General features: G+C 41.1%; 1 protein-coding gene across 14 annotated transcripts in view; it reads right to left on the bottom strand.

The window, feature by feature from the left end:
* MTHFD1L (methylenetetrahydrofolate dehydrogenase (NADP+ dependent) 1 like) overlaps positions 1–17691 on the bottom strand; it is a 232870-nt gene that overhangs the window by 201803 nt on the left and 13376 nt on the right. For 10 of the 14 annotated variants that reach the window (XR_007519593.1, XR_007519595.1, XR_007519606.1 and 7 more), the window contains exons 2-7: positions 15148–15232; positions 13189–13239; positions 13048–13101; positions 7961–8085; positions 5653–5753; positions 4204–4340 (exon numbers count right to left, since the gene is read on the bottom strand). Coding sequence is in view for 11 of the 14 variants with exons in the window: in XM_049903483.1 (XP_049759440.1) it covers positions 4204–4340; positions 5653–5753; positions 7961–8085; positions 13048–13101; positions 13189–13239; positions 15148–15232 (553 nt within the window). In the remaining 3 variants the exon portion in view is untranslated. The other 4 variants (XM_049903539.1, XM_049903548.1, XM_049903561.1 and 1 more) reach the window with 4 other exon arrangements.

Here is a 17691-nt window from a genome sequence, read left to right as displayed (position 1 = left end):
ACAAGAAAATTTTGCCTGTATTAGAGCCCCCTGTCATTCAAATATTATAAATCTCAGTCAAGATACCCCTCCCCTAACCCCGGTCAGGCTACAAGGTGCTCCTCTTTTCACATTCTCGCTGTAGCATGAGGAACGTGCATTTGGAGATCTGGTTCTGCACTGCTTTGCTGTACTTAATGGGCTCATTTCACTCAACTTCACCTTGCCTGGAACTCGTGAAGTGTGTTATCATCTTCTGAAGTTAAAAAATGCATTAATTATTTCAGATATGAAAATATAAAAGACAACTATGACACACCTGAATACCCACTACCCAGTTTAAGAAAAAAAAAAGCATGACCAATACAAGTGCGGCTCCCTGTGGATTCTTTCCATCTTCATCCGCATCCTTGTCCCAGTCATTATTTTCCTGATTTGGTTCATCGTTCCATTGCATTTCTTTATACTTTTAATTCATATGTAGGTAGCCCTAAAATATATATATATATAATAGTATTGTTTTATATGTATTTATACCTTATATAAATTATGTTATAATGTTGGGTTTAATGTGTTCTTCTTTAACTTGCTTTTTTTCACTCAGTGTGGTTTTTAAACATCCTTCCACATTGACATTTGTAACTCTAGCTTCGTAATTTTCACTGCTTGTATATCATCCAGTTTTATGAAGATACTTGAGTATACATATTCTACATGCTTCTACACTGATTTATCCACTCTCCCACTGATGGGGATTTAGATCACTGTTTATACATGTTTTGTATTATAAACATGCTGCTCTGACCATTCTTAGACATGTCTTCTTCTGTACACGTCCAAGAGTGCCCCTATGATATATACCTAGGAGCGAAATTTCTGGGTCAAAGAGTATCTATGTCTTCAACTCTACTAAATTGCTTTCCAAAATGCTTATTTCAATTTAAACTCCTAGGACTATATGAGTTCCCAAAGCTCTACAAATTTGTCAGAATTTAGAATTATAACTTTTTACCCATTGCCATGATTGATGAGAACAGGTGCTGAACTGCTTCTCGTGTGTATTTTGGTCATCAGGTTCTTCCTCTGTGAATGGCCTGTTATTTGCCCATTTTTTTTTTAAGTTGTGCTTTAAATGAAAGTTTACAAATCGTCAGTCTTTCATATGAAAATTTATGTACACCTTGCTATGTACTCCTAATTGCTCTCCCTCTAATGAGACAGCACACTCCTCTCCACCCTGTATTCCCCATGTCTATTCGGCCAGCTTCTGTCCCCCTCTGCCTTCTCATCCCCCCTCCAGAAAGGAGCTTCCCACATAGTCTCATGGGTCTACTTGAGCCAAGAAGCTCACTCCTCACCACTATCATTTTCTATCTTACAGTCCAGTCCTATCCCTGTCTGAAGACTTGGCTTTGGGAATGGTTCCTGTCTTGGGCTAACAGAAGGTCTGGGGACCATGATCTCCAGGGTCCTTCCAGTCTCATCAGACCATTAAGTCTGGTTGTTTTACGAGAATTTGAGGTCTACATCCCACTGTTCTCCTGCTCTGTCAAGGATTCTCTGTTGTGTTCCGTCAGGTATTTGTTCATTTTTGTAATCAACTGCCTTTGTTGTACTGATCTAAAGAATTCTTTTACAAGATGCAAATTACCAGTTAAACAGCTGTTGTTTAAGTACCAAATACCATCTTATCTATATCTGTCTTTTCACTCTTCTAATGAGTTCTTTTGAAAAGCTTTGTTTTATTTTTAAATTTTAATGTAGTCAAATTTATGTATCTTTTCCCAGCATCTTAAGAGCATAAAAGTTTTTTATTTTCTTCTAAAAGTTTTATAGTCTTGCTGTCCACATTTAGGTCTTTAATCTAGAATTGATTTTTGTATATAGTGTCAGGTTAGTATTTCAATGTTGTACCCATATATATATACAAGAAACACTGTTAGCACAACCGTTAAGTGCCTGGCTACTAACTGAAAGGTTGGCAGTTTGGACCCACCAGCAGCTCCCTGGGAGGAAGACCTGGTGATTTGTTTCTAGATTACAGCCTATAAAATTCTGTGAGGCAGTTCTACTCCATCACACGGGGTTGCTATGAGTCAGAATAGACTAGACGGCACCTAACAACAACAACCCTTATTTATAGCTAATTGACGCAGCTCTTTTTAAAAGTTAATTTTTCCCGCACTGATCTGGAAGTTACCATAGATGAATGGATTTATTCCTAGCTGCCTTCTGTCCCAAAAGTCTGTTGGTCTGGAACACTAACCTAATTGCTATTAATGTACAATAACTTACACTGTACAGTTGGATGAGTTCTCTTTGTTTTTCTTCAACACTGTCATGATTATTTTTGGACCTTTGTGCTTCCCTATAAATTTTAGAATCAGCTTGTCAAAGTCTACAAAAAGATATTCTGTCAGGATTTCGATTCAAATTTATGGATTAATTTGGGGAGGATTAGTATCTTTAAAATATCAAAAATTCTTATCCACAAACATGCTATCTCCACTTTTATTTAGGTCTTCTTAAAGACTTTCATCAAAATTATATGATTTCTTTCAAAAGGTCATACATAACTTTTGTTAAAGTTATTCCTACCCAGCACCCAGTGCCATCGAGTCGATTCCGACTCATAGCGACCCTATAGGACAGAGTAGAACTGCCCCATAGAGTTTCCAAGAAGCACCTGGTGGATTCGAAGTTATTCCTAAATACCTTATATTTTTCATTGCTATTATAAACTGTATCTTTGTAAATATTTAACTTTGTTTGTTGCTAGTGTTTAGCCACGCAAATGCTTTTCACATGTTGATCTTGTATCAAGAATACAGATGAACTCTTTTACTAATTCTTATATATATATATTTTAGAAGCCCTGGTGGAATAGAGGTTAAGAGATATGGCTGCTAATCAAAAGGTCGGCAGTTCAAATCCACCAGGCACTCCCTGGAAACCATATGGGACAGTTCTACCCTGTCCTATATAGTCGCTATGAGTCTGAATCAACTCGATGGCAACAGGTTTGTTTTTTTTTGGGGGGGGGGTTTACGTAGATAATCATATCATCTAGGATTAATAGACAATTTGGTGTCTTCCATTCCAATCACTAAAAATTTTCTTTTTCCTTTCTTTTTTATTACTGCATTCTTTAGCAATTCCAGTATAACACTGATTAGGAGTAGTGATAACAGGCACTCCCGTCTTTCTTAATTTTAAAAGAAAGGTTTCTGCTATTTCACTATTAAGTGAGATATTTGTATAAATTTTCATAGACGTTTTATCAGGCTAAAGGATTCCTTTCAATTTCTAGTTAAAGTGTCTCTTTTGTTTTTAATCACAACGGATACTAGATTTTATATTCCTTTTCTCCATCTATTGTGGTGAACATATAGTTTCTAATCTGAGGATGTGGTGAACTATGTTAATAGATTTCCTGATGTAAAACCACCTTTTTCATCACAGGAAAAACCCACTTTGATCAAGATGTTGTTGCTGGATTCAGTTTTTCTACTTTTTTGCTAATGATTATTTCACCTATGTTCACAGGCGAGATTGTTCTGTAATTTTCCTTTAGCATCCTGTTGTCTGGTTTTCACACTCATGAGTTATGAGGTGCTCCTCCTTCTACTATTCTCTGGAGAAGAGATTAGTTCTTTGACTATTTAGCAGAACTCATTTGTGAAACCACCGGCTGATTTGTGTACACAGTGTCAGGTTTTTGTTTGCTTATTTGATAGGGAGACTAATTCAATGTCTTTCTTGGATATAGGCCTATTCAGGTGTTGCAATTTTAGGTGAGTCCATTATGTAACTCACATTTTTCAAGGAAAGCGCTCATTTCATATAAATTTTCAAATTTGCCAGCAGAAAATTGTTCATAGTCTCCTCAAAAAAAAAAAAAAAAAAATGCTGTTTCTGTGGTCATGTCACCTTGTTCATTCTTCATATTGTTTGTGTTCTCTCTTTTTGCCTGGATTATTTTCGCTAGTCAGGCACCTGCTTTACCAGACTTTTCTAAGAGCCTCTGGCTTTGCCGATAATCTCTCCTACATGTTTGGTTTCTATTTCATTAATTTCTGCTCTTTATGATTTTTCAACCTTTGAGGTTTTCTGTTATTCTTCCTCTTCCTTCCTAAATGCTCAGCTTATACATTTGTAGCCTTTCTTCTTTCCACCACACGTGAACGTTTCAGGTGACGTGTTTCCAACATGTGGGACGCTTACCTTGCTTTGAAGCTGAGGCGTCTCCCACTGGCAGCTCATTGTCATTGAGCCTTTCCTCTGCAACAGGCACTGCACAGCAGCTTCCAAAGATCCATGGGCCCCGACGACCAAGACCTTCTTTCCATTTAAGTTTATACCTATCAACCAAATTCAATATTATAACAAAAAACTCAGATCCTTTCTCCTGGACAGTTTGAACAAAAGGAAAAATACCCTTTTAAAACCTGGCTCCCTCAGCACCAACCTACAATAAATATAAGCTAGGAGTGGAAAACTGTAATTGACCAAATTTCTCTATTCAAGCCCTTCTGGTTCTAATGTTAATTGCTGAATTTCTCTCTAAAATTGGCCAATATATATTATTAGCCATAACTTACTCTTTCTTCGAGAATTTTGTGATATTCAGAATCACTGTCCAGATTATCCATCTGATGGAAAAACACCGTATATGCGGATGACCTCAGAGATCTGAGCTTCAGGGTTACTGAGCTAAGGGCAGATACTGAAAGTTAATCTTTTAATAAAACCTTGGCATATGTTTTGGGATTATTGTATAATTTTTGCATGTTTAGGGGGCAGGAGAGCATTTGACACTTTTCTACTCCAATTAGAGTAGAGAAAAATTTAGTTAGTTGCATTTTGTGCACTCAGCTAGAAAACCCTTGAACAAATAAAAAAAGAAGGAAAACCAAACCTGTTGCTGTCAGGTCGATTTCGACTCATAGCGACCACATAGGACAGAGTAGAACCGCCCCACAGGGTTTCCAAGGCTGTAATCTTTAGGGAAGCAGATTGCCACATCTTTCTTCTGGGGAGCAGCTGGTGGGTTTGAACAAACTGCTGGCTTTTTGGTTAGCAGCCACGTGCTTAACCACTGTGCCACCAGCCCTCCTTCGAAAGCCCTTAAATACATGAAATAGTCTACAATGCTTTGCTCACTAAATTTAATAACCAAGCAAGAGAAATTATTCATTTCTATTTCACTGACATAAAAACGCAAGGTTAGGAGAGAATGATGGAAAGTAAGCATTGATTACTGATAAGAATTCTGCTTACTAATAAACCCCAACCTAGGTTTCTATAGCCTGAACGACATCTTACAGTTTTCGCACTGCAGTCTTAAGCGTAAGTCCTACCTAGGTCTACATATTGAGAAACTGAAACTTCAAACATTTTTCATGGTGGTTATTTTGACTGTTACATGAAAGAAATTGACAATTGGTTTAAAACAGGTTAATCATCACCTTTAAAATTATAATACAATATGACCAGAAAAATTTGCAGTTACTCTTTTGTATCTCCCCTCGAGAAAGATGAGAAACTAAAGAAATCCCATACTGAATGGCATATCCATGTTTCAAATATAATCTTCCAGGAACAAATCCTTTTAGAAAACAATGTAGATGCCAATAAATAGAAGATAGCAGCATTTTGAGTGGAGCATCATACCTGATTTTTCAAGAAGTTCCACTACAGCTCTGGCAACCGGTGAAACAAAACACTCATGGGCATCCCCACGTACCAACTTCCCCAGGTTTATATCTGTCACTCTGAATCAGAAAAGGAGGGAACAGGAAGTCAATACCTGGTCAAAACTCTTACATATATTAACATATTAATATTATAAAATTAATATTACATATATTAATCCCCCAAAAAATAACAGCTCATCTGTGTTTGATAGAATATATGAAATACATGATTAAAGACTGGACAGAAAATAAAGGCCATTGGCTTCTCAGGAAATTTCCCTCTGGTCACTCTGAGCTGGGACAGCCTTCAGTGTTCTTGTTCGGCCTGTAGGACATCAGCCACGCAGGTGTTCACTGCACACCTCCAGGAAGCACCATGCGATGGACTACAACGGAATGGCGCCCCTGGGATTGTACAACCTGGGCGTCCTGCTGTAGGGCCCACTGTGTTGTTGTTAGCTGCTGTCGAGTCGTTCCCCAACTCATGGTCACCCCATGCAGAATGGGATCAGAGCTTTGTGATCCACGGGGTTTTTGCTGGCTGATTTTCAGAATTAGATCACCAGTCCTTTCTTCCTAGTTCATCCTAGTCTGGTTCTGCTGACACCTGTTCAGCATTGCAGCAACACACAAGTGTCCACTGACAGACGGGTGGTAGATACACTTAAGGTGCATAGATTAGGAATTGAACCCAGGTCTCTTGCACAGAAGGCAAAAATTCTACCATTAAACTACCACTGCCCTCACAGAGCCCACTTTACCCTTGAGAATATTTATATCTTGATCAATATCAAAATCCAGAACCAATCCTACAAATTTGGAGTGATCTACCAAGACTTGGAATTCACAGGTCTTATTCCCACTTGACTTCAGCACATATTTACCTCCTTGGGAAATCAAGACTTCTATGTCCTTCCTCGTTCAAATCCATAACATTATGAAACGATCTTACTTAAACTAATGGTCTCAATCCAGGTTAGCATCAAAATGGAGATATTATGAAATTGCTTCATCATTCTCTCCTTTTATAAAAGATTTAAAACTTCTAAAAGTGTTCTCGTTAATTAGGGCTTTTCTCCTTTTCTATGACAGGCTCAGCAATTGCCGTGACAACTTTTTAACCTGTATTTGGGTTTACCCTAAGTCTGAGTCACAATAAAAGGCTGGAAGAAGCCCGGGTGTCTGGCAGCCTGAGGCAGCCTTTCAATCCAGTCCCTGCAAAAAATACCGGATCAGCAGTCTCACTTTATAAGTTTGCTTTCAGCCTTGGATCCCTAAATACATCATGTTCTTGGCCACAGTATAAAATCTTCCTACATGTCCATATAAAGAAACAGGTTGTAGGCTGGCAGCACTCCTTGTCCCGTGATGTTTACGTCGTACCATGACCTGAGTCAGGGCACCTCATATTTATGACTATTCCCCCCTCAAATTTCAAATAAAATTTCGTGTCATTAACAAAACTGTGAGTTTTTGTCGACTAGCCTGGGACTAAGGCAGAACATGGTACTGGTGGGGAATCAGGTCTCTGGACTTTTTCCTCTAATCTGGTAGAATTATCAAGAAAAGCTACCAGCAGAGAAGAGCAAAAAACCAAACCTGTGGCCACTGAGTCAATTCTGACTTACGGCGACCTCCCATGTTTCAGAGTAGTACTGTACTCCATAGGGTTTTCAATGGCTGTGATCTTATGGAAGGAGATCACCAGGCCTTTCTTCCGCAGCGGCACTGGGTGGATTCAAATTGGCAATCTTTTGGTTAGTCGTCGAGCACAAACGATTTATGCCACCCAAGGAGCTAGCAGAAGATCTGACTAAAGACTCTATAAATCAGACAGGAACTTATCGAATGAATATGATGGTGCAAGGAGACTACTTCCAAAATGTCACCCAAACCCATTGCTGCCAAGTCCATTACAACTCATAGCAGCCCCATACAACAGACTAGAACTGCCATATAGGGTTTCCGAGGCTGTAAGTCTTTGTGGAAGCAAAGTGCCACATCTTTCTCCCATGGAGCAGTGGCGGGGGGCGGGGGAGGAGAGGTTCAAGCCGCCAGCCTTTCAGTTAGCAGCCCAAGCACTACAAAAGGGCTCAGGTATTTTCCAAAATATGTAGCTCTCTTATACAGAATTTAAAAAACCCTCAAGCTCCTGACATATTGAAAAATAGTTCTCTCATCTGAATTACTGACATAGTTGAAAAAAACAAGGAAGCAGGGGGTGGGAATTATAGTAGAAAACCTCAATAAGCAATAAAAGTTAATTTTCTTGTAGATTTTCTTACCCATCCACATCTTTTTCTGGCTTCAAGGCATTGAGGACTTTGTTGCTAAGCGAGTTCCCAGGAATCTGAAGGGCAAGGCCATGGACTCTGGTGTCTTCATTAATCTTTAAGATTTCATCTATAATCTAAAGAGGAAAAAAAAACAACCAGAAATCAGTTTTGTGAAAATAACGCCCAACAAAAGAAGCTTTATATAAAAACGGTTTCATTTACAGTTCCTTTTTTACTCTGTTAAAGTTTCTTTTTTACTCTGTGTTGAAGTCTGGGTGCAAAGCACAATGAAGTCTATTTCTTCTTTTTGTCATGTTTATAAAAACTCAAAAAAAAGAAAAAAAAACCTGGAATCAATTTTTTGGTGACTTCCTTGGCTCTTTCTTATGGTTCTACTTGCTGCTAGAAAAAAACAACAAAACAAAAGCTCAGTAGTTAAGATTCACACAGGCAAAAGACAACTCCCTGTCCACAATCCTGTTTTGAGCCAAACACTCTGCCAGCTTTGAGCGAGGCCAGTAAGCATGACTCAGGCGTTTCAACCTGGCCCAGCCCGGCCTGGGCTTCAGACACGATGTGTGCAACAAGAGCTTATGAATTATGACTTTCAAGAAGTCGTCACATAAGCTTTCACCCTCTCTCGACCTGAGTGGCACACAGGCAGCCCTTCCAAAGGCTGGCAATAGATTGAGTCTAAGCACACAGGCCTCCTCGCCACAGGAAACACTAAATGAATTCACTATGAAGAAGACAGAGGTACAGTTTGGGAAGCTTAGGTAATGGCTCATGACTGCCTATGTCTTTAAATATGCAATGCTTTATCCTTTCTTTGTGTGTTTCTATTTTGTGCCAGGAGATAAGATATTGATTAATTTCACTAAACCAAATGATTTGCTCATAAGTACGGGAGAGACTAGGCCACACACATGGATCTCACTATGAAGAAGTGTTGGTTTACCATTTTTGTTTCATTGCTTAGCAAAACTCACTATGGTATTACTACCTGGTAGGGGAAGAAAGGACTCCTGAGGTGATGCAGATGGTTAACACACTTGGCTGCTTGTCGAGAGGTTAGAGGTTCAAGTCCACTCAGAGGTGGCTTGGAAGAAAGGCCTGGGGATCTGCTTCCAAAAAACCAGCCACTGAAAACCCCTATGGAGTACAGTACTACTCTGACACCTATGGGATCGTCATGAGTTTCAGTCGACATGTTGTCAATTGGTTTGGGGAAGAAAAAGCTACCTGACTTACAAAAACCAGGAAGTTATATTTCGTTCACTCACTGTTCTTCCATTCATTCAATAAAATATGTTTTGAACACCTACTTTTTACCAGTTCTAAGGAAATAAAGCTGTAAACAAAATGGACAACATTCTCGCCTTCAAGGAGCCGTTGTCCTACTGGGTGAGAGAAAGCCCCCAAATAATAAAAACGCTGGAAATGATAAATGACATGAAGAATTATAAAGCAGGGTAAAGGGATAAGAAAGCAATGGCAGGCGGGGGGTGGTCCGAGAAGGCCCCTCAAGGGCATAACATCTAAGCAGTGCCGGGAAGCAAGGGAGGGATAGCCTGTGTAGAAATCAGGGGAGCAGCCCGGGTAATAGGCCCATACGCAGCAGCAAGCAGTACGGTGAGATGTAATTAACAAAACAGAACCACTCCCGCAGAAATCTGCCAAGTACAGACACCCAGAACGAGGCCACCGCGTCTCACTGAAAGGCGCTGTTCAGTAAGACCCAGCCTGGAGCCTTTTTCAGACTTTCTGACTCAACAAAGCAAACTCCCCACGCCTGAATAACTTCTCTTCTGTTTCGTTATTTTACTTATCATGTGTGTACAAGAAACTACATTCTCCTAAGGGTAAGACATTTCTTCAAATGTACCGACTTAACATTTCAGCTAGATTTAAACTGTCCTTAAACCAAAAAAAAAAAAAAAAAAACCAAACCCACTGTCATCTAGTCGATTCCGACTCATAGCGACCCTATAGTGACCCTACAGAACAGAGCAGAACTGCCCCGTAGAGTTTCCAAGGAGCGTCTGGTGGATTTGAACTGCTGACCTTTTCCTTAGCAGCTGCAGCACTTAACCACTACGCCACCAGGGTTTCCCAACAGTCCTTACACCCCTCCTTTCCCTTGACTTTTCTCAAGAACCTCATCCTGGACACAGAGCGCAGTGTTATCTCCTTGTTCCTGAAGAAGCTCAGAGACAAACAGGGACGGTGCTCAAATAACACTGGGAGGTGCTGCATGCGATATTCTTCCCTCAGAAGGTCATAGTGCACATCAGCATATTAACTGCTCTGAGGAGTTTAATTCAGTTTCCCAAACGTATTTAACCTTAGAACATATTTTTCACTTAACACTTATGAAACATGCTTTGGGAAATGTCATAAAATAAGACATGTCAAAACAAGTGTATCTGTGTTATCCCATTGTTACCTGTAACTAGGATTTTGGAGAAGCAACTAAAGCAAACGTCCATAATTAATACTTTAAGATTCTTAGTCTTTTTCAAAATAATACCATACAAATTCATAACTATTAGAATTTCACCTGAGAAATATAGGGAATACATGATTCCTTGTTAAATGAGTAAGTTCAGGGCAAAACAACCTAAACAAACGCAAATTCTACTGCAGACAGAGGGTGACCTTCTGCAAATGGACAACAAAGTTCTCTGTATTTTGATAACATTGGTATCACAGGTATCTTAATAATTGTAATATGTTACAATGTCAAGTGTGGCAGAAACTCTTTGTCTGATATCCATCTTCCCTTTCTTTCTGAGTACTAAACTTTTGATTTTTAGTTGTGATTATAAATTATCTAAGGCCACTTGGTCTAAAAACTACATTTCCCAGCTTCCCCTGCCCTGTGGCGAAACAATTAGATTCAGCACAATGGGAGAGAAGTAGAATTGTGACTTTCGGAAAATGTCTGGAAAAGGTAAGAGTAGGCCCTTCTTTGTCCTTCTTTTTTCCTACTGGCTAGAATGTGGATATGACATGTAGAGGTCAATCCACCATCTTGGACCATGAGGTAGCTTGACAAAGATGGCCGAGCAACAAGCTAGAAGGAGGCTCAGTCCCTAAAGACATTGTGAAGCCATGATACCAACCGGGACTGCTTAATTCTAAACTTTATTTATGTACAAGAAGAATAAACTTTTGTGTTATTTTAAGATTCTGTTATTTGAGGGTTCCCATCACACAAAGCCAAACTGAATCTTCAATGGCATAGCAAGTCTAAAGAAAACTAGCCATCAGAAGGGCCAGGCACTGACTCAGGGGCCAGGAGCTTGTGTGGACCTTCATCCAGTTTCTTCACCACTGTTTTGGGGTAGCTGCTTCTTCTAAATGTGAAATGACTCTTGTGAAAGCTGCTACTACGTGCTGGCAGAAACAACTAAATCATGAGCAACAGCAATGAAAAGAACCCTCTGAGTATTTTTTACCAGTGTCCCCAAAATGCCACTAAAGGATGGTGCTGGACGGGCCCTGAAGATCATCTTATCCCAGTGCTTTACTCTATCAATAAGGCAACTGTGGAATGAAAAATTAATTTTGCCCCAAGAATTTGTCTGGCCTTTATCTCTAGTTTCTGGAAGGTAACCTCCAACCAAACCAAACCTAAACTCATTGCTGTCAAGTCAATTCCAACTCATAGCGACCCTACAGGACAGAGTAGAATTACCACATAGGGTTTCCGAGGAACACCTGAGTTTCTAGGTAACCCCTAAACCCTTGAATTTCCTGAGTGATCAGAGTGTCCTTTTTATTCATGGGGTACCCTGGACCACACCTGAGAATGTATCCTAACGAAGTGACTCAAGGTTGGGGCTGGCCATGCGGGAAAGACCCACTAGGTGATTTCTGGGGATGGGAGGAGGATGAAAAGTGAGTTCAATCACATGGCTCGTGATCCAATCACTCATGTCCATATAGAGAGATCCCAATAACACTCTGGACTGCTGATTGGGTGAACTCTCCTGACTCCATGGGGAGCCAACAGGGAAACTTCACATTTAGGACCCTCCTAGGCTCTGCCCTATATATCTCTCCTTTTGGCTGGTCTGGTTTGTATCCTTTTGGCTATAATGAAACTGTAACTGTGAGTATAGTACTCTCCAAGTTCTATGAGTCTATCTAGCAAATTATTGAACCTGAGGTAGGTAGTGGGAGCCCCTAAATTTAGAGCCAGCAGGGCAGAAGTGAGTACAGCCTGGGAACCCCCAAACCTGGAACTGGCGTCTGAAATCTTGGGCAGAGTTGGCAGTCTGGAGGACCATGCCCTTAACCTGTGAAGTCTGGCCTAACTCTGGATAGCTGGGGTCAGAACACTTTCATAGCAACTGTGACCCAGAGAAGTCAAAGAACTGGCCCAGGATCAAATAACCTGTCAGAGTACACCAAGAACTTGGAACCACTTCTCCAGACACTGACAGGCAGATAATTTCCACTAGATGATATTGCTGCTATGCCCGAGGGAAAAAAAAAAAAAAACCTATTGCAGTAGAGTCAATTCTGACTCATAGCAATTATATAAGACAGAGCTGAACTGTCCCTTAAGGCTTCCAAGGAGCAGCTGGTGGATTCGAACCGCTGACCTTTTGGTTAGCAGCCCAGCTCTTAACCACTGCACCACCAAGATTCTATAGCTAAAGAAACACACCCAAAATAACTAAGTCTCCAATAGAAACACACAGAAGTAAAGGACAAACTGATAAAGGAGAATTTACACTAAAGGGAAGAGACCACTTTTCCCTTGAAATTCAGCCACAAGAAAAGGCTAGATCTATTCCAACCACAACTGAGATGCTAATAAAGCCTACTGAATCTAAAGAGGAAAGCAAAATATGAGTTTGAATGTTACTGTGTGCCCTCGAGTTGATTCTCGACTCACAGCGACTCCATGGGACAGAGTAAAAGTGCCCATAGGGTTTTACAGGCTGTAGTTTTTTTTAGTCTTTATGGAAGCAGATAGCCAGAATTTTTTTCTGCAGAGCCACTGGGTGGGTTTGAACCGCCGACATTTCCGTTAGTGGCCAAGCACTTAACCATCGTGAGTTTAAGAGCCCGGCAGTAATTACCTCGTCTTCACTGCTGTCTGGAGGGAGGCAGATGTGAGTGATGTTCAGACCAGCCTGAAAAGAGAACACAGGTTATTTGTCACTGCGAGAGAGCACATGGCTAAAAATTACAGGGTACCTTTAAAAATCAGCAATTCTCACCTCCTCTGCCAAATTCTGGTTTATTTCCTGCATCAAGTTATCATTACCTGCCTTGGGAGAGGAGAGAAGGAGGAGAATGTAACAACATGAAAACAGTTTGAAATAGCACAAAACACAATACAGAGACGCATTTTGTAATTATGATATAATTATGAAGATGATAAGGAAAATGCAAAAAAAGTATCCTAGTGCTTGTGAAGGGTACTAACGGATGGTTTTATTGACATACTAATTTCTTGGGCTTTCAAATTATGTCACTTTTTCACAATAGCCTCATGTTAAGGCATATATGGCCACAGAGCCAGCATCCTTTTATAAATGAGGACACCACAAATAGGAATTTAAATAATTTGACCTTAGCTGGAAAGCTGGAGTCCCTGGGTGGTATAAACAGTTAAGGATCTCAGCTGCTAATCAAAAGGTTGGAGGTTCCAGCCCACCCAGAGGTGCCCTGGGAGAAAGTCTTGGTGATCTACTTCCAAAAAATTAGCCATTAAAAACCCAACAGAACACAGTTCTACTCTGACACACATGGGGTCGCCATGAGTCGGAGTCAACTCGGTGGCAACTTTTTTTTTTTGGTGGAAAGCTAATGAGTAAGCAAAGTGCCAAGAGGCCTAAGCTCACATCACAATCTAATTGTCTCTCTAGTTTTCTAACCGCCTTTCTCTGTAAGGGGATGCGGATACAGACCCTAAAGAACATAACTGAAATAAGCACAGCTCAACAGTCTTGAAAAACATAACTCTATAGGAACTGGAGGCTGCTGTCTTGAGATATTAAGGGCATGCCAAAACTGCAGAGCAGCCCAACTATTGGCTGTGCTGGCTAACAGCCTTGGCTCACCTCATCATTCCCCTGTACCTGTCATCACAGAGCCAGCCAATCAGCATGGAGAGCATGCCATCTGCGGTGCCCAGCCACAGGGCTATAGCCAAAGACCGCAGGGAATGCAAAATCCTTCCAGCATGGAAATGGCTGTTGGCCCTTCCAGTGTGTGGCAGACTTAAGAGATCAAAGAGTGAGATTGCCAGGTACCCACACCTCTTCTGGCATCTGTCTTCCACAGAAACAAAGGGGAACTTTCTTCCTCCCACTTTTTCAAATCATGTTTGATAAGCATCTCCACCTCAGGGCAAGCCATTTAAATTCCTATTTTCGATGTCCTCCTTTATAAAGTGACGGGGGTTACGCAAGCTACTGGTATGTATGTCTTAATCTCAGGCTTACTATACAAAAGTAACATAAGTTGAAAGCCCAAGAAATTAATGTTGATAAAAACAAAAACCAAATCCAGTGCCAGGTAAGTCGATTCTGACTAATAGCAACCCTACAGGACAGAGTAGAACCGCCCCATAGAGTTTTCCAAGGAGCGCCTGGCGGATTCAAACTGCCAACCCTTATAGTTAGCAGCGGTAGCACTTAACCACTACGCCACCAGGGTGTCCTTAATGTTGATAAATACAGTAAAACCTGAGAAGGCCAAAACCTGTGTAAGGCGAAAACCTGTCAGAGAAGGAAAATTCAGATATTTTGCACTAGTAGAGAGTAATGGAAAAGTGTCAAAAGCAGAAAACTTGTGAGACCTGGAAAAACAAGGCAGTCAGATTTGTATTTGCCACTTGTTCCCTTTTCTTCTTTAGCATTTTCCTTATCATCTTCGTAATTAGACTGCAGCTTCCTGGGACTACCTCCTGACCTCTGAGAACTGCCCACACCCCAGAGACGACTGACAAAAAGAAGATCCCAGGCACGTACGCAGAGGTCTCTAATCTGTAGCCCTGCAGAAGCAAATGAACAAATAAAGAGGAAACACCAGCATTTCCAGTGAGGCCTCTCTCCTACCCATTAAGGCAGAATGGGACTTCTCAGATAAGAAATACAGCTGGTCGTTTCACACACCTGTCTTCTAAATTGAAAGGTATAAAATCGTAAGACTGACCTACATTCTCATCTTACCTGAATAACGGCGAGAACCGGCTTAAAGGCAGGGTTTTTCTCTTGCAACAAACTCAGAACTTCTTTTGAATTCTGAATAACTTCTCTACATGGAGAAAGAAAAACAACATGGTAATTTCTTCACTGAAGACTAGAAAGTATTTACACAACACGTTTTCTTAGAAAGTCTGTGACTAAGTGAAAATAATTGGACAACGTAAGGACGCACTCCAAGTGTGCAGAGATAAGCAACCCAAAACCAAACCAAACCCATTGTTGTCGAGTCAATTCCGACTCATAGCGACCCTATAGGACAGAGTAGAACCGCCCCTTACAGTTTCCAAGGAGCACCTGGTGGATTTGAACTGCCAACCTTTTGGTTAACACTCGTAGCTCTTAACCACTATGCTACCAGGGTTTCCAGAGATAAGCAAACCAGTTGTTAATGGTAATTTTCTAGGGGTGAATTTTTTTCTTCCATTTTCTGAGTTTATGATAATAAAAGTTTTACCTTTTAAAAAAATCTACCACTTTTCCCACCCCCAATCCCCAAAAAATTAGTTTGGGGTCCACAAGGAAAGCAAATGTTAGTGAGTAAAGGGTGGGTAGCAAAGACAGTGATTGGGAAGACAAGAAGTGCCGGCTCAGGATAAATTCCAGGTCCCAGAGTTTAAAGAAGGGGATAGGAAGGAAGGAGAGAGAAGGCAACATTGCAGAAACCCTGGGGCTACATCACAATTTGATAAACTCCTAAGGCTCCTTAGGGAGAGAGCCTCTCACTACCCTGGCACCTGCAAATGGACCCCCTAAAAGGCCCAGCAGCAGGTCTCCCAGCCTCCCTCTACCTTATCACCACTGCAGGAGGAGGAAAAGGGTGAATGATGGCAGCCAAGGGGGAGGGCAGGCCTAGATAAACAAATGTGGCAAAAGCCAGGCTCTATTTCTTCAGCCTTCTGGGATGAGTGACTTCAGAGGCCACCTTCATCACCACCCTACGATCCTCACTGCAAAATAAGGCTTTCTGAAGATAGTTTGTCTTTCGCACTGACTCCTTTTGCTTGACTCAAGCAAAACAAAGCTTTCTGAGGATAGTTTGTCTTTTGTGTGTATTTTTACTTGGGAAAAGACAAGGACCCTTTGTGTCAGATTGGTGACTGGTAACAGTGTCACCTCCAGGGGACAGCTTTCTCTCTCTGTCGGCTCTGGAGAAAGATTCCTTGTCATCAACCTTCCCCTGGTCGAGGAGCTCCTCAGGTGCAGGGATTCCAAGTCCAAAGGACGCACTTTGCTCCTGGTGCTGCTTTCTTAGTGATATGATGTCCCCAACTCTCTGTTTCCCTTTCCTTTTTATCTCCTGAGAGATAAATGGTGGTGCAGGACACACCCTAGGAAAACTCCCTTTCCAATGGATCAGGGAGAGGTGACCTGGGTAAGGATGGTGTCACAATCCCACCCTAACCCTCTTTAACATAAAATTACAGTCACAAAATGGAGGACAACCATACAATACTGGGAATCCTGGCCAAACCAAGTTGATACATTTTTGGGGGGGACATAATTTAATCCATGACACATGGTAAGAGAACTGAGAGTATTAATTAGTAACAAATGTTCTCAATTATACTACTGCTAACGTTTCTACATGAGCCTTCTAAGTAATGGCATCCCCTTTAGTTGAGTGGACTCCCAAACTGGTTTTGGTCTGGTTTAACATATGAACGATGAAAGCAAGCTCTTTTTTTTCTCACGATAATCAACAAAGACTCAGGCAATGCAGCACCTGAGCTTCAGTGCTACCATTTTTAAGTTTTGTTTTTGGTCTCCCACAGGCCCACTCTATCTTCTTCACACACATAACAGCTTTCAAAAAATGCTTTGTAAGCCAAAGTGAAGACATTTCAGTCAGATAATCCATCAAGAGCAAAGAGGCATGGTCAGCCACCCCTGCTGCTGGAGAGGAGCTGATGAAGAAAGGTGCTGTAGTGGTACTGCAGTTAAGCACTTGGATGCTTGGATGCTAACCGAAAGGTCAGTGATTTGGACCAACCAGTAGTTCTGAGGAAGAAAGGACCAGGCGATCGGCTCACATAAAGATTCCAAAACCCAAAAATAAATCCACTGCCACTGAGTAGATTCTAACTCATGGAGACCCTACAGGACTGAAGAGAACTGCCCCACAGGGTCTCTAAGGCTGTAAATCTTTATAGAAGTAGACTGCCACATGTTTCTCCCGCAGAGTGGCTGGTAGGATCAAACCACCAACCTCTGGATGGGGCCCAGGAATGTATATTTTTACAAGGAGTCCAGGTAATTCTGAGTCACAAAGAGTAGGAACCCAGGCCTGGACTCAGACTCAAGAGGCCTTTCACTTAAGTGAGCATTTTACTCAGTCTCTATGAACCTCAGTTTCCTCATCTGTAAAGAGGAATACTACCGTGTCTTGTTGCCTTTTTTAAATCCTCATTGTATATAGGTTTTGCCATGCCCCAAAGCTACCCTTGAACACTAAACACACTCATACTGACAGCAATGATCTTCCCAAAAACTCATGGTCTTGCCCACTGC

This window comes from Elephas maximus, chromosome 1 (assembly GCF_024166365.1).
Source record: "Elephas maximus indicus isolate mEleMax1 chromosome 1, mEleMax1 primary haplotype, whole genome shotgun sequence".
NCBI lineage: Eukaryota > Metazoa > Chordata > Mammalia > Proboscidea > Elephantidae > Elephas > Elephas maximus.
This window is presented reverse-complemented; position numbering and strand designations above follow the sequence as displayed.